This window comes from Lutra lutra, chromosome 7, assembly GCF_902655055.1.
Source record: "Lutra lutra chromosome 7, mLutLut1.2, whole genome shotgun sequence".
In the NCBI taxonomy this organism is placed as follows: Eukaryota; Metazoa; Chordata; class Mammalia; order Carnivora; family Mustelidae; genus Lutra; species Lutra lutra.
Genome location: NC_062284.1, coordinates 147,790,648 through 147,804,782, shown reverse-complemented (window position 1 = coordinate 147,804,782; position 14,135 = coordinate 147,790,648). Strand labels below are relative to the sequence as shown.

At 43.8% G+C, this 14,135-nt stretch overlaps 2 gene segments (V, D, J or C); both read left to right on the top strand.

Annotated features, from left to right (window-relative positions):
• LOC125104246 (immunoglobulin heavy variable 3-74-like) overlaps nt 1-14,135 on the top strand; it is a 227,296-nt gene that overhangs the window by 97,930 nt on the left and 115,231 nt on the right.
• LOC125104228 (immunoglobulin heavy variable 1-46-like) lies at nt 11,081-11,678 on the top strand. The segment is given in 2 exon segments: nt 11,081-11,178; nt 11,263-11,678. Coding segments are annotated over 2 exon segments (447 nt in total).

Below are 14,135 nucleotides of genomic sequence, written 5' to 3'. Positions count from 1 at the left end.
TAAGAAAACCTAAATTGAGGTTGATCAGAATTGCACCTGAAACTGCATTCTTCCATCTTGTCATTTTTTCTAAGATTCTACCTTCTTCTGTGTGTTACAAAAGCAAGTTATGTTGAGGGCTTGGTGCTTCAGAGAGATCTCTGGTGTGTACTGGTGTGTACTGTGTACTGTTTGTTCTCTGCTGTTCTGTTTTAGCAGAACTTGCCTTCAGGCAATTTGTCTAAAGAGCCACTCCTTGGCTGCAGTGGGCAGTGTTTGGTCATTAGCCAGAATGTGGGAGTTTTAAGTAGAGGCGCTCTGCTGGGCTTGTTAAATGGGATCTGATACCACCTCCTTAGAACTGAGGGCCTGCAGAATTCCCTGGTCAGGAGATGTGGAGTGTGCAGGGTGCAGCCACTCTGAAATACAGGATGTAGATTCCCCAAATACTTACAAGTAGAACTACACTATGATCCAGCAATCACACAACTGGATATTTACCCAAAGAGTGCAAAAAGACTAGTTCACAGAGAACCTCACACCCCTATATTAACAGCAGCATTATTTACAATAGCCAAACTATGGAAACAGCCCACGTGTCCACTCATTGAAGAATGATAAAGAAGAGGTAGTATATGCAGAGAGAGTGGAACATTACTCACTCATACAAAAGAATGATATCTTGACATTTCCAATGACTTAGATGGAGCTAGAGAGATTTATGCTAAGTGTATAAGTCAGTGAAAGATAAACACCATATAATTTCACTCATATGTTGAATTTAAGAAACAAAATAAATGAGGAAAGGGGGGAAGAAGGAGACAAAAAAAGAAACATACTCTTAACTACAGATAACAGACTGATGGTTACCAGAGGGGTGGCAGAGGGAGGTGGGTTACGTAGGTTTGGGTCTTGTTAAATATACCCTACATTAAATAACTGTAATTTAAATAAAAACTGAAAAAAATAACTGCAAACAGTTATTGTATTCATGCTCCTGAACTTCACATCATACCACAGAAGGATTTTTCCATTAAACAAAGCTGATATTATTCAGGGATTTACTTATTACCACTTCTGTGAAACTGAATGGTTAACAAGCTACCAAGATCCAAATTCTTGAACTCCTATTACTATAAAGTGACTCATACTGGGAAACATAACTAATCCTTAGATTTTTAAGGTTTTATAGCTTGTAGGGTTAGGGAGTCGATTGCCTATTTTTAAATTTTGCTTCTTGACTATTCATTTGTTTTAATTTAACTTTTGCATAATTGCCTTCTGTTTTGTCCTTTGTATGTGACAGAAGAAAGGAACAACACAACTGGTAAACATTAACATACTCTATGTATCTCAACTCTACTCAGTTAAACCAGTAACACCAGGAAGCTCTTGCAAAGGTGTGGATGACATCCTATGAGGGGCAAGACTAAGGTCCAGTCCTGAGGCCCTGATCATGGCAGGGATGGTCCACATGTCAGGTGTGGTGGAAGAAATGAGACTCTGTTGGAAATACTTCAGTGTGAAATCATGTGGTGTATATGCTTGTCACCATTGCATTTTACATTTCAAAAATTTAAGATGCTACATATTATGTGGTGTGATAATTTTCTAAAATAAAACAATTAAAGACAGGCATTCCTAACTAATACAGAAAATCTACACTCATATTTAGTGAATGTTTTTAAACTTGCAGAGTAATTTGAATAGTCTCTCTAATTTAGGTTAAAAGAGAGAAATTATATCTCAAAGGTCATAATCATTGGGATCTAGAGTAATGAGACTCAACTCTTTGCATTTATCCCTATGATTCCTGACCGTTTGTGGACATTAATTAACTAAAATAGTCATGACTCTCTGTGTGGAGCCATATGGGTTGGCATTTCCTTACTTGTCTGTGCCCACACCTCACTGGCAGGTGTCCAAACACCTTGCATCCCTCATCCTGCCCAAGTGTGGTCGTCCTGACCTCCTGGGCCAGGATGGTTCACAGCGGTGCACCAGAGAACTCGTGAAACATGAACAAGTGTCAGTTGGCCTTCCCTTGCACCTCCCATTCCTCTGCAGGGAACAAGCCCGAGCCTGAGGATGCATGTTTACAATGTGTTGTTCCCCTGGTCCTCACTGCCTGACACCACTCATGTATTCCAGTACCTGCTGCTTTTTTCTTATTTTTTTATTTTTACTTTAAATTTTATTAGTTACCACACAGGTTAAAATTGGTTTCTGGAGTATAATTCACTGATTCATCCTTACATACAACACCTAGTGTTCATCGAAACTGGTGCCTTCTTTCATGCTCATCATCATCTCCCCAGTCGTCACGCATCTCCCTCCATCAACCTGCGGTTTGTTCTCTATTACTAAGAGTCACTTGTGGATGTTTCCCTCCCTCATTATTTTCTTTTCCCCCTTCCCTTGTGTTCATCTGTTTTTCCTTCATAAATTCCACATGAGTCAGAAATGGGAGAAGATATTTGCAAAAGACATCTATGATAAATTTAATATCCATAACCTGTAAAGACTTTACCACATTCAACACACAAGGAATGCAATTAGAAAATGGTCAGAAGAAAGGAATAAACACTTACTGAAAGAAGACATCCAAATGGCTATCAGATACATGAAGAGACGCTCAACATCAGTCATCATCAGTGAAGCACAAATCAAAACCATGGAAAGACGTCACCTCATACCTGTCAGAATGACTAAAACCCAATACCTGCTGAACACAATTCTCAAACCAATGACAATTTCATTAGTGATTCACATCAAATATAAGTGGAAACATATAGGGATGTGGTTTCTAGGACTTCTCCTCCCAGGACAAGCAGATGACCCTCGCTTTACTCTGTGAGGGAAAGACTTCACAGTGCGTGGGCACGTGATAGAATGCAGGGACTTGATCCAAGGTTCCTGCTCACCTCTGAATACAATAAATATTGGGTATTGTGGCCTAAGGAGCAGAGTGAGGAGCTCAAGTAAAGGAGGTAAGTATGAGGACATATCCTTTCAACAGGCAATCTGTAATGGTGATGCTGAGAGGGTAACTCCTCGCATGTTGGTTAAATGGGGAAGGGAAAAGAGGAGTCCCTGTATCTCTGCAAGGGTCTGTGACACCTGCTGGTGCACTGCGACCATCAGGGTGCACTCACAAGCCCTCTGACTCAAGAACCTCAGAGCTCATGATCCAGGACAAGAGGTTGGTTGAGGGCTGGTCTCCTCTCTCAGGTTTCCAGCTAAATGCTCTGTTACTTCTTCCAGACAGAAACACAGTAAACAGTTTCTAAATCTGTGGAAATACAGAAGAGTCCTACATTTTTGGAATAAACCATCAAAATGACAAAAACCAAGCTTGCCAAGGGTGAAGCATTAGGATAAATATAATTTATATCATCATGGCAATCAAAATGAGTGTAGAAGTACAAAGATCTCCATTTCAGAAATGAAGAATTGTCTTTAACTAACAGCATGTGTTCTGATCTCAGGTGTTCTGACATTAATTGTTTAACTAATAATTCCGTTCTTTTACCTTTATTTAAAATTTTCCATTAATGTGTGCAGAGAGAACAGGCATAAATGCCCCTTGTGGTTGTTGATAACCCACAGCATCTCCAGAAGCTCTATGAATCTCTCTCAAGGTTTCTCAGTGTCTCCAAGTTTCTATGAAAGAAAGACCTGGTCTCCACACATCATTCTACTGGGAATTCTGGAAATTCAGAAAGCCTGAAAATCTCATATCCAACTTTGTCCTGCAGGAGGTTCAAGGGAGCAAACAGTTCTCATGGTGAGGAGCACAGACTCAGACACTGGGGCTCATTTTCACCTGCTGTGCTCACCTGGAAATTCACACAACCGTTTTGTGCTGTGGTGTGTACATATCCACCTGTAAAGTAGTGGTAAAACTGGTACCTACATCATGATGATGGGGTGCATATGTGAAAAAAGTAAAACAGTAGGTGTTAAGCAGTTTCTTTAGCAAAATCACAAAATAAAAGGCTGTGGTTTCCTCAAAGTTATCATGGTGACCAAACTCCCCCAGGACCCTCACAACTGCTCTAGATAACTGCCATCATGAGGATTCTAGCTGGAAAATTTGTTATATAGTCAGAGAACATGCAAATAGGGCCTTCCATCTGCTGATTAAAACAGCCCAGCCCTGACCATGCAGCTGGGAGAGGAACCCCAGTACCAGGATATCCAGGTGTTCCAATCAGTACTCAGGACAGAACACAGACAACTCACTATGGAGTCTGTGCTTGGCTGGGTTTTCCTTGTTGCTCTTTTATTTTTTTTCTTGTTGCTCTTTTAAAAGGTAATTCATGGTGAACAAGAGACCTTGAGTGTGGGACTGGATACGAATGAAAGAAACAGTGGGTCTGCGACAATTTCCTGACCAGGATGTCATGTGTCCTCAGGTGTCCAGTGTGAGGTGCAGCTGGGGGAGTCTGAGGGATCTTGAGACTCTCCTGTGCAGGCTCTGGGTTCACCTTCAGCAGTTCCCACATGAGCTGTGTCCTCCAGGATCCAGGGAAGAGGTTGCAGTGGGTCACATGCATTAGCAATGATGGAAGTAGCAAAAGCTACGCAGACTCTGTGAAAGGCCGATTCACCATCTCCAGAGACAATGGCAATAATACACCGTATCTGTAGATGAACAGCCTGAGAGCCAAGACACTGCCATATATTACCGTGCAACAACACAGTGAGGGGACATCGGTGTGAGCCCAGACAGAAACCTCACTGTAGGAGAGGATGGGGACAACCAGGGGTGCACACTCCTCACCAGTTCTATCTTTAAGCCCAGGAGAAGATGCAGAAGGAGGTTATGGGCAAGTTTCCTGTCAGGATCTGGCGATTCCTCTCCAGAGAACACTTTCCCTCAGGGCCCTCTCTGCACACATGATTCTGTGCTTACCTCTTCACTCTCTGACTTCAAAAATTTGTTCTAATGGGAAAACGATTATATTAAAATGCACACAATACAGAGTCACTCACGTTGTTTATTCCTGTCCCTAAATACCAATGAATCACAAATATCCTGATGTTCTTCAATTGAACATTTACAGGAATCCCAGAGGCACTCAGTATGATCACAGGTCCACCCAGATCAATGTGCAAACTTGATAGAAGGAGCATAAAGTTCATCCTGCACATGAGGCCACAGAGGCATCAACAATCCAAAGTAAAATAAGAAAAGGTCTTTGGGGTGGAGTGTCACCATCTTAAACAAAGCTCAGGGCATCAATGTTAGTGACAACATCAGAAAGCACTGAAATCCCACCAGGTGAAGTGTGGATGTGGAGCCTGAACATTAAACAAACTCACACACACACACACACACACACACACACACACACACACACAAGTATAAAACCTTCATCACTTTCCCCTAATTATTCTGCAACAAAGGTGGTTCTAAGACAGAAATACACAGCACACAAGAAGACCTCAAGAAGCAAGAAAAATCTAAAAGACACCACCTAACATTACACCTGAAGGAGCTAGAGAAAGTAAAATGACTGAAGCCTAAATACAGCAGAAGGAAGGAAATGCTAAAGACTAGAGGAGAAATAAATGATATTAAAACCAAAAAACAGCAGAACAGATTTAAAAAACCAAGGTCTATTTCTTTGGGAAATAATAAAATAAAATTGAGAAACCTCTGCCTAGATTTCTCAAAAGGAAAAGAGAAAGCCCCAAATAAATAAAATCAGAAATCAATATGTTTCTCTGTGGAACAGACAGAGATTTTGAGGGGTGGGGGTCAGGAGATGGGGTAACTTGGGGATGAGCGATAAGGAGGGCACATGCTGGGAGGAGCAGTGAGTGTTATACGCAAATAATGAATTGCTGAACACTATATAAAAAATGAAAGATGTACTATATGGTGGCTAACTGAACATAATTGTTAAAAGAATTTAAGCAGATAATGTTGTGATAAAGGTGGTGGGTATTAGAGAGGGCACAGATTGCATGGAGCACTGGGTGTGCTACAAAAACAATGAATACTGTTATGCTGAAAATAAATAAAAAATGATTAATTAAAAAAGTAAATAAATAAAGATATAATTCTAGGATAAACATTCCCCAAACCAAATCCTGAAGTTATATTCAAAATTTTGTGTTTACTACTGGGTATTTACCCCAAAGATACAGATGTAGTGAAAAGAAGGGCCATCTGTACCCCAATGTTTATAGCAGCAATGGCCACGGTCGCCAAACTGTGGAAAGGACCAAGATGCCCTTCAACAGACGAATGGATAAGGAAGATGTGGTCCATATACACTATGGAGTATGATGCCTCCATCAGAAAGGATGAATACCCAACTTTTGTAGCAACATGGGCGGGACTGGAAGAGATTATGCTGAGTGAAATAAGTCAAGCAGAGAAAGTCAGTTATCATATGGTTTCACTTATTTGTGAGGCATAAGGAATAACACAGAGGACATGAGGAAATGGAGAGGAGAAATTAGTTGGGGGAAATTGGAGGGGGAGACAAATCATGAGACACTGTGGACTCTGAAAAACAGCATGAGGGTTTTGGAGAGGAGGAGGCTCGGAGGTTGGGTGAAGCTGGTGGTGGGTATTATGGAGGGCACGTATTGCATGGAGCACTGGGGGTGGTGCTTAAACAATGAACTCTGGAACACTGAAAAGAAATTTTAAAAAAATAAATATTTTTTTTTTAAAAAATGCTTTAATAATCCCACAGTAAATCGGGGATTTTATTGTGGGTCGATTGAAAATTTGTGATGGCTCTGCCAAGTCAAAGGCAAAGGATTAGTCTTTCTAATACGGCTTCCCATTTGTATAGTAGAAGATGAAGGAATGAGCCTTATGGTTGTAAGTAATGAATCATTGGACTATGAAGACTGATGACTAATACCTGCAAGAACAATAAAAATTAGTGAAAGAGAAAATAAGTGACCAATAGGTGTAAGGGATAAACAGAGTCCCTGGACAATGGGAATGGAAATACCTAAGAACATGATGTTAATAAAACTATTAGAAGTAGGAAGAGGGCTTACCCAAGATCTCAGGTGAAATTTCTCCAGTCCCCAAGGTCACCAGCTGGTTCTGAAGGTCTTGTGTTTGCTGTGTGCACACAGAGACCAGAAGCTTCCAGTGGGTCCGTGAGAATGCTCAGATTGAGGTGCTGGTTGGGAGAAGCCTTCCATCATAACTAACTGATCCTTCAGTTGCTGATATAATTTCCATGTGTGTGTCCTTTACCATCCCCATGTGAAACCTAACATGTGATGAGACAAGGACGTGGAGACTTTGGGAAGGGTGCATCAGGAGGGTAAGGCCTCATACTGGGAATAGTGCTCCTCCTCACAGAAGAAAACCCACACCACGGACACAGGAGGGGATTAAAACTGAGGGGCTACAGAATACAGATCTTTCTGAGGACAAGAAAGGGACACTCAGGGACAATGGTGATACCAGGTAGAGGACAAGGACCCTACAACACTTTCCAGACCAAATTCTGGATAGTCCAACCTGGGCCTCACACATTTCTCCCTGTGTCCTTGTGGTCTTGACCAGTACCTCTCTCTATTCTTCATTGGATTTTCCAGGAACATCTAAGAGTCTTCTGGGAGCATCACAGGAGAAAGTGTTGCTTGAGGTACAAGGGGAAGGTGTCGGGAGAGGGGATGAGAAACAGAATGCAGCCCCGTGAATGGACAGAAAGAAAGCTGTCTGGTGAAGAGAGATTGTCTGGAATCTGGGGAAGCTCTTTGAGCACTGACCGCACTCACCTGTCGCTCTACTTCCCTGCCCACCAGGAGATGTGGAGCAGCATCAGCTGAGTCAGATAACTTGGCGCTGCTTTCTTCCACCCCAGTTCTCAGGATTATCTCTCCTGATAATCCCTCCTGAGCCAGGAGGTCACCATGGCTCCCAGTTGCAGGTACAAGATCGTCAGGGGATGACTTCTCATGCCTGTCCTCCGTCCCAGGACCAGCCTCACACCTGCTGGTGTCCACACTGTCCAGCAGGACCAAGCATATTCCAGAGTATAGTCACTAACAAAACCTCCTGTTTGGTGGGCATGAACCCAGTATCCAGCCAGGTCTGAGGCACACACACCACTGATCATGCTGTGTGGTGTGTGCAGCCCAACTGTACAAGCCCAGAGTATAGGCTGGAGGGTGGGACACTCTTGCAGTCACCACAATCCTCCCTATACCCAGAAGCACAGCTTTCCTGAAGAAGAACCACGAGGACTTTCTACATACAGCATCAAGCTCTTGTGACGAGATAGTTTATCCAAACCAGAAGCAAATGAGGCTCCTCCACTGTGGCTTCTTATGTGAATTACCAGCTGTTCTGGAAATGTTACCAAGACAGGCCAGTTCTTCATGGAGCCCATCGGCACAGGTGAGAAGGTGATTGAATTCTGGGAGGGACACCCCATCTCAGAGACCCTTCATTGTCACTCAACCAGGGGACTCTGACCCAACAAGACAGCATTCCAGATCACCTGTCCCTGCATCAGCACCTGCCTTTGTTTTGGAAAGACTGCCCTGTCCTGTGACCTCCAGAGTCCTGTCCTTAGTATCCTGGCTGTGCCCACTGGGAAAGGAGACCTCCTGGGGCTGCAGGTCTACTGGGACCTTCCCCACATGCCAAGGGCTCAGTGATGGCAGCAATGACAGGGTGGGTCAGCCCAGGAATGACACTCTGAGGAGCAACCATGGACTCTTCTGTCCACAGCGTCTGCAGGGTCCCAGGTGCTGGAAGAACACAAAAAAACCCAACGTGCATGCACTTCCCTTGTCTCTGCTTGAATTAATTGCTTTTGTTGTGTTGTCATGAATGGAGGCACACTCCTGGTCCCAGCATCAGTGCGGAGGGCACTGTCCATGTGCCGTGTACAGGGAAAAGGGAAACTTGGATCCCTACTGCTAATATCAGCTACAGCATTGGTGCATGTTATTGGATAGTGGGTGTGGAGCGGACTGTGAGCTACATGCGTGAGCATGAGCACACACAATCAGATGTAACCTTCAATCCCAGGAACCTAAAGGAGATAAGAGGCCCCACCCCGATATCCCCCAGAGTTTATGGACTTCTAATGAGTACGGGGCTCCAGGGAAGGGGCTCCCGGGTGGGTTCTGAGATCCCTTGCTTGGGGTTTCCCTGTAGAGTGTGCAGGTCTATTAAGAACATCTCACTATCACAGGAGAGGTTATCAGAGCACATGGTGTCATTGGAAGAGCTCCCTGAAGGCACAGCACACACATTGTAGGGGCAGAAAGTTTTACCACATTCCTTTCCAGGACCTTCAGCTGTTTTAACAATTAAATTGACATAAGAAATCCAGTAGAAAATGAATTTAATTTTGCATTTATTTTATTTTCATTGTTATTTTATTTTTTATTATTTTTTCTTTCAAAACAGATTTGGTTTTTTAAATTTTTATTTACTTTTTAAATTTCTTTTCAGTTTTCTATTATGTTATGTTAGTCACTCTGCAGTACGTCATTAGTTTTGATGCAGTGTTCCAACACTCACTATTTACATATAACACCCAGGGTTCCATGCGATACATGACCTCCTTCATGCCCATCATCGGGCTGAGCCATCCCCTTAACCTCCTCCCCTCTAAAACCCTCAGATTGTTTCCCAGAGTCCACAGTTCTCATGCTTCATCTCCCTTTCTAATCCGCACCCCCTGCATTTGTTCATTCTTTCTCCTAATATCCACCATGACATTCATGATGTTCCACAAGTCAGTTAAACCATACAATAATTGACTTTCTCTGCTTGACTTATTTCACACAGTATAATCTCCTCCAGTCCCGTCCATGTTGATACAAAAGTTGGGTATTCATCCTTTCTGATGGTTGAGTAATATCCCATTGTATACATGGACCACATCTTCTTTATCCATACATCTCGTCTCTTCCCACTGTGGACATTGCTGTTATGAACATTGGGGTGCATATGCCCCTTCTTTTCACTACATCTGTATCTTTGATGTAAATACCTAGCAGTGCAATAAGAGTCATATAAATGTAAGACACAAAGATGTGAGCAAAGCAGAAAACTCTTAAACCTTTGGAAAGATCAACAGTAAACTTATGAAGAATGATAATAAAAAGAAGCATGGGTTTGTGGAAATAAATTTGTAAAGAAATATGGTTTGTTTGTAAAGCATCCGAGGTCTTAAATTCCTAATTCTGGTGCTAAGGACATCTCTCTCTTTCTGGCACAGCGAGGGAGCCTTTCCCATTGGACACTTATCTTCAGGTTTCAGGGTGAAGGGGACCTGACAGGGTACATGGGCTGTCTTAAGTACCTTTAATTCCAGAAGCACATGTGGGGTGACATTTTCTGCTTCCCTTTGCCATGTAATACTGGAGTATAGACACTGCAGTAAAAACTTCATGAGCCCAGACAGTGTCCTCCCTGCAGGACAGGGTCTGGACTGCTTGGGGTGCTCAGGACCACCCAGCATAGGGCTGCTGACCCAGGAACAGGTACCCAGGGCTCTGAGGACATCTTTCCTCTCCGAATCAAGGTTTCCTTTATCAGAAAACAATGTAACATATAAGTAGGACAGGGAAAGCTAAAGGGTGTGTAGATATCCTGTTCTATCGGTAGTATGTACCAAACTCAAGGCAATGAGAAGCATATTTGAGGAGGATGATATTCCAGGACTTTTAGATGTCTTAATTGTGAAGAGATTGAGGAACGAATGCACTTATAAGCTCATGGGTGCAGTATTTTGGAGACACACTGATCCAGGAGTAAGTTATTCAGATAGCAGAGCCAAGAACAGGTTCAGGGTGTCTCTCTGTCATTCCAAGGTGGGGTTGCATGAGGAGCATTTCCTGGGCTTTTTTTCCTTCAGTGGAGAAGCTCTGTCTAAACACAGTTCAGCGAGCTGCAGGGTACCCATGTCTTCAAACAAGGATTAGGACTTGGGTCCTCACCATGTGACTGAGCTCAGTCCCTGTGATGTCTATCTGCTTCTTCTTTTGATGGGTCTGGTCTTGAGTATGAAATACTATTCCTTATGAATATGCAAATAGTCCAAGGTGCATCATGTTAAATATGGAAATATCTCTGCACTGAGAGCGTCACCCAACAACTGCACCCTCCACTACAGAATCCTCTGAGAGCACAACCAGTCACCATGACCTGGAACTGGAGAATCCTCTTTTTGGTGGCACTGGCTACAGGTAAGTGACTCCCAGTCTCTGGGCTGAGGAGGATAAAAAGACCAATCAAAGATGATTTCATCCCCACCTGCTCTCTCTCCACAGGTGTGTACTCCCAGGTGCATCTGTTACAGTCTGGAGCTGAGGTGAGGAATCCTGGAGCATCCGTGAAGGTCTCCTGCAAGGCATCTGGATACACATTCACTGACTACTATACGCACTGGGTGCGACAGGCCCCAGAACAAGGGCTTGAGTGGATGGGACGAATTGACCCTGAAGATGGTGCCACAAATAGTGCACAGAAATTCCAGGCTAGACTCACGCTTATGGCGGACACATCCACAAGCACGGCCTACATGGAACTGAGAAGTCTGAGGTCTGAGGACACGGCTGTGTATTACTGTGCAAGACACAGTGTCAGAACCCACATCCTGCATGTGTCAGAAAGCATGAGAAGGGATGGCTTTGTTGGTGGGTTGAGGAGGAAGGGGACAAAATACGCCTGACTTCCTCATACAAATGAGTCAGAAGTTTGGGATAAAAATACTGCTTTCATGTGCACACCAATCTCTGTAGAAAGATTGGAAGAGTCCAGAAACGCTATAGAAAGGTAAGGCTTAAATACTTTGCATCTAAATTTTTTCTTTACTAGTTTTTTCAGAGGGATATTTGCAACCTCTATGTGGATGGAGGGAATGTCTGTCTAAGCATCATTTGGGAATAGTTGGGAGGAGGTGGGCTGCAGAGTACAGGAATGTAGCTCAGTCCCTAACAAGTTCTGAACTTCTTCCTCTATTTTTGAAATATGGCCATATGCTTGGTGAAAAGAAATGATATGAAAAGGAGGGATTTCTATGGATTAATGCATATGCCCCAACTCCATCTGAGTATCACACACAGTACATTCTGGTAGGAGACTCATGAACTCATGGTCACAAGTCACGGTCTGACAGATGTGCCAAGTTCAAGCTCACTCTACAGCAGCTCCTCATCCTTGCAGTCCCCCTTTCAGTGCTGAGTTCCTGCAGAGGCTCCTCCCCATGGACTGCTGCCCAAAAGGGTCCCTGTCCCTGGGGTAGTCCCTGTCCCTGGGGCACAGAACAGGAGCTGCAGGGGGAGAAGTTTGTAAGACTCGCTACCTGCCCTGCAGTATTTTCCGTGATCACTGGATCCTGGTACCAGACACAGGGCTCAGGCCTACACATGTTTGATGTCCTACTGCCTGTAGGTCTACAAGAAATCAAATCCACTGGTCTACACTCAGTGCCGGGAGGGATACACCCCTGCAGGAGCTCTGGGGTTGAGTCTATTCCTCTGGGTTTTCACAGATTCACCCCCTTGCATTTTCAGACTCGTGAGTCCTTACTCCAACCTATCAGCAAGAAGACCATTGATTATCTCTGGTCACATGACTCAACTCTTCTACTGGGGCCTAACATTACTCTGTTGTCTCTCAAAAGAGCACTTGACATGACATTAGGAACCGCCCAGATTCTCCCAAAAAGGAGTTCTGCTATTTTACTTAAGTATAGTTGACCGACAGTGTTTCATGTTTCTGGAGGACGACACAGTGACTGGACAAGATTATATGGTGTGCTGTGCTCCTCACAGGGGTATCTTTTATCAGGGAAATATTTGAATCTTAAGGTCTCTATGTTAATGAAATAAGGCAACGTCTGATTCATCCTATAAGAGAATCCTCACAATTTCTAATCATTGTCAGGCCACCGCAGTCGACCCTCAGGACTCCAAGCTCCACATCCATCCCATATACCCATACATTCATCACATCCCCACAGCCCCTAAAGCCTCAGTCCAGAAATGCATAAACTCCAGTTCATCATCTTCTAAGTATCATCACCCCAAATCCCCACATCTCATCATCTAAAACACATACAGGCAGCACTCTGAGTGGAAATCTGTCCTGGGAAATTCTCCTCTTAACCTGAGGACCCATGATACTCAAAAATACATTATATGTGTCCAAAATGTCTGGTTTAGCTTACAAGGAACATCAGTTGGAGACACTCCTATTGCATGGATCACATAGAGGGACTAAAGGAATTAACAGTTGTTTCTATGAAAAACTGGGAAACAATTAGTATCTGAGGCCTGAGATTCTCTGTGGTAGAGAACTCTACACTGGGTCTAAGGCTCTGCATCTTGGGTCAATTTTCCTTCTTCTGGATCTGTGCCAGTGTGAGAATGTGCGTGCTTTCACTGGGATGCTCCCTGCTAGGAGAATCTGGGGAGCATTGGCCACCTTTCACCTTGTCCTCTCTTCCCATTTTGCCCTAGGTGGGAATGACCAAATCTCTCCAACTTTGTCAAAACTGTGTGGGACTCTGTTGCATGAGGTATTCACTGCACTTGGATAAGATCATGCCACAGCAACACTGCAAAACTGATAATAAACACGTTTATTGAAGATTCAGAATTCCTGATTTTCACAAATTTGTGGAGCTTAGATTGGCCAGCGTGGATGTTCATGTGTATCACTGATACTACTCCAGAAATATCCAGTGTCTGCATGTCGTTTTACCTGGTGCTAATAACAATGTGGTTGGAGGAATTCTCCAGGACATGCCAAGAAATGGGACCATCTCCAGTGTAGGTGTGGGGTGAGGTTGGGGGTGAACATGAAGCCAGCCAGTGACTCCTCAGGGTACCCTCCACAACAGCTAAACAGCACCCTTATTCAGTCATGGGCTGATGAGGAGGGAGGGTTAGACTTGTGGTCCGCTGTGTCTCACAGGAACAGCTGGGCCTATCAAGGCCCCATATCCATGGACTATTGCTAAGGGAACGTAGACTCCTTGCACATAGGTCAAGAACACGTCTGTTTACACAGCCTATGAAAATGACTTGTGCATTGACCCTGTATTACTGAACATTGTCATCCCTCTCTGCCTGGGTGGCTCAGTGGGTTGGGCCTCTGCCTGTGGCTCCGATCGTGGTCTTGGGGGTCCTGGAATCAG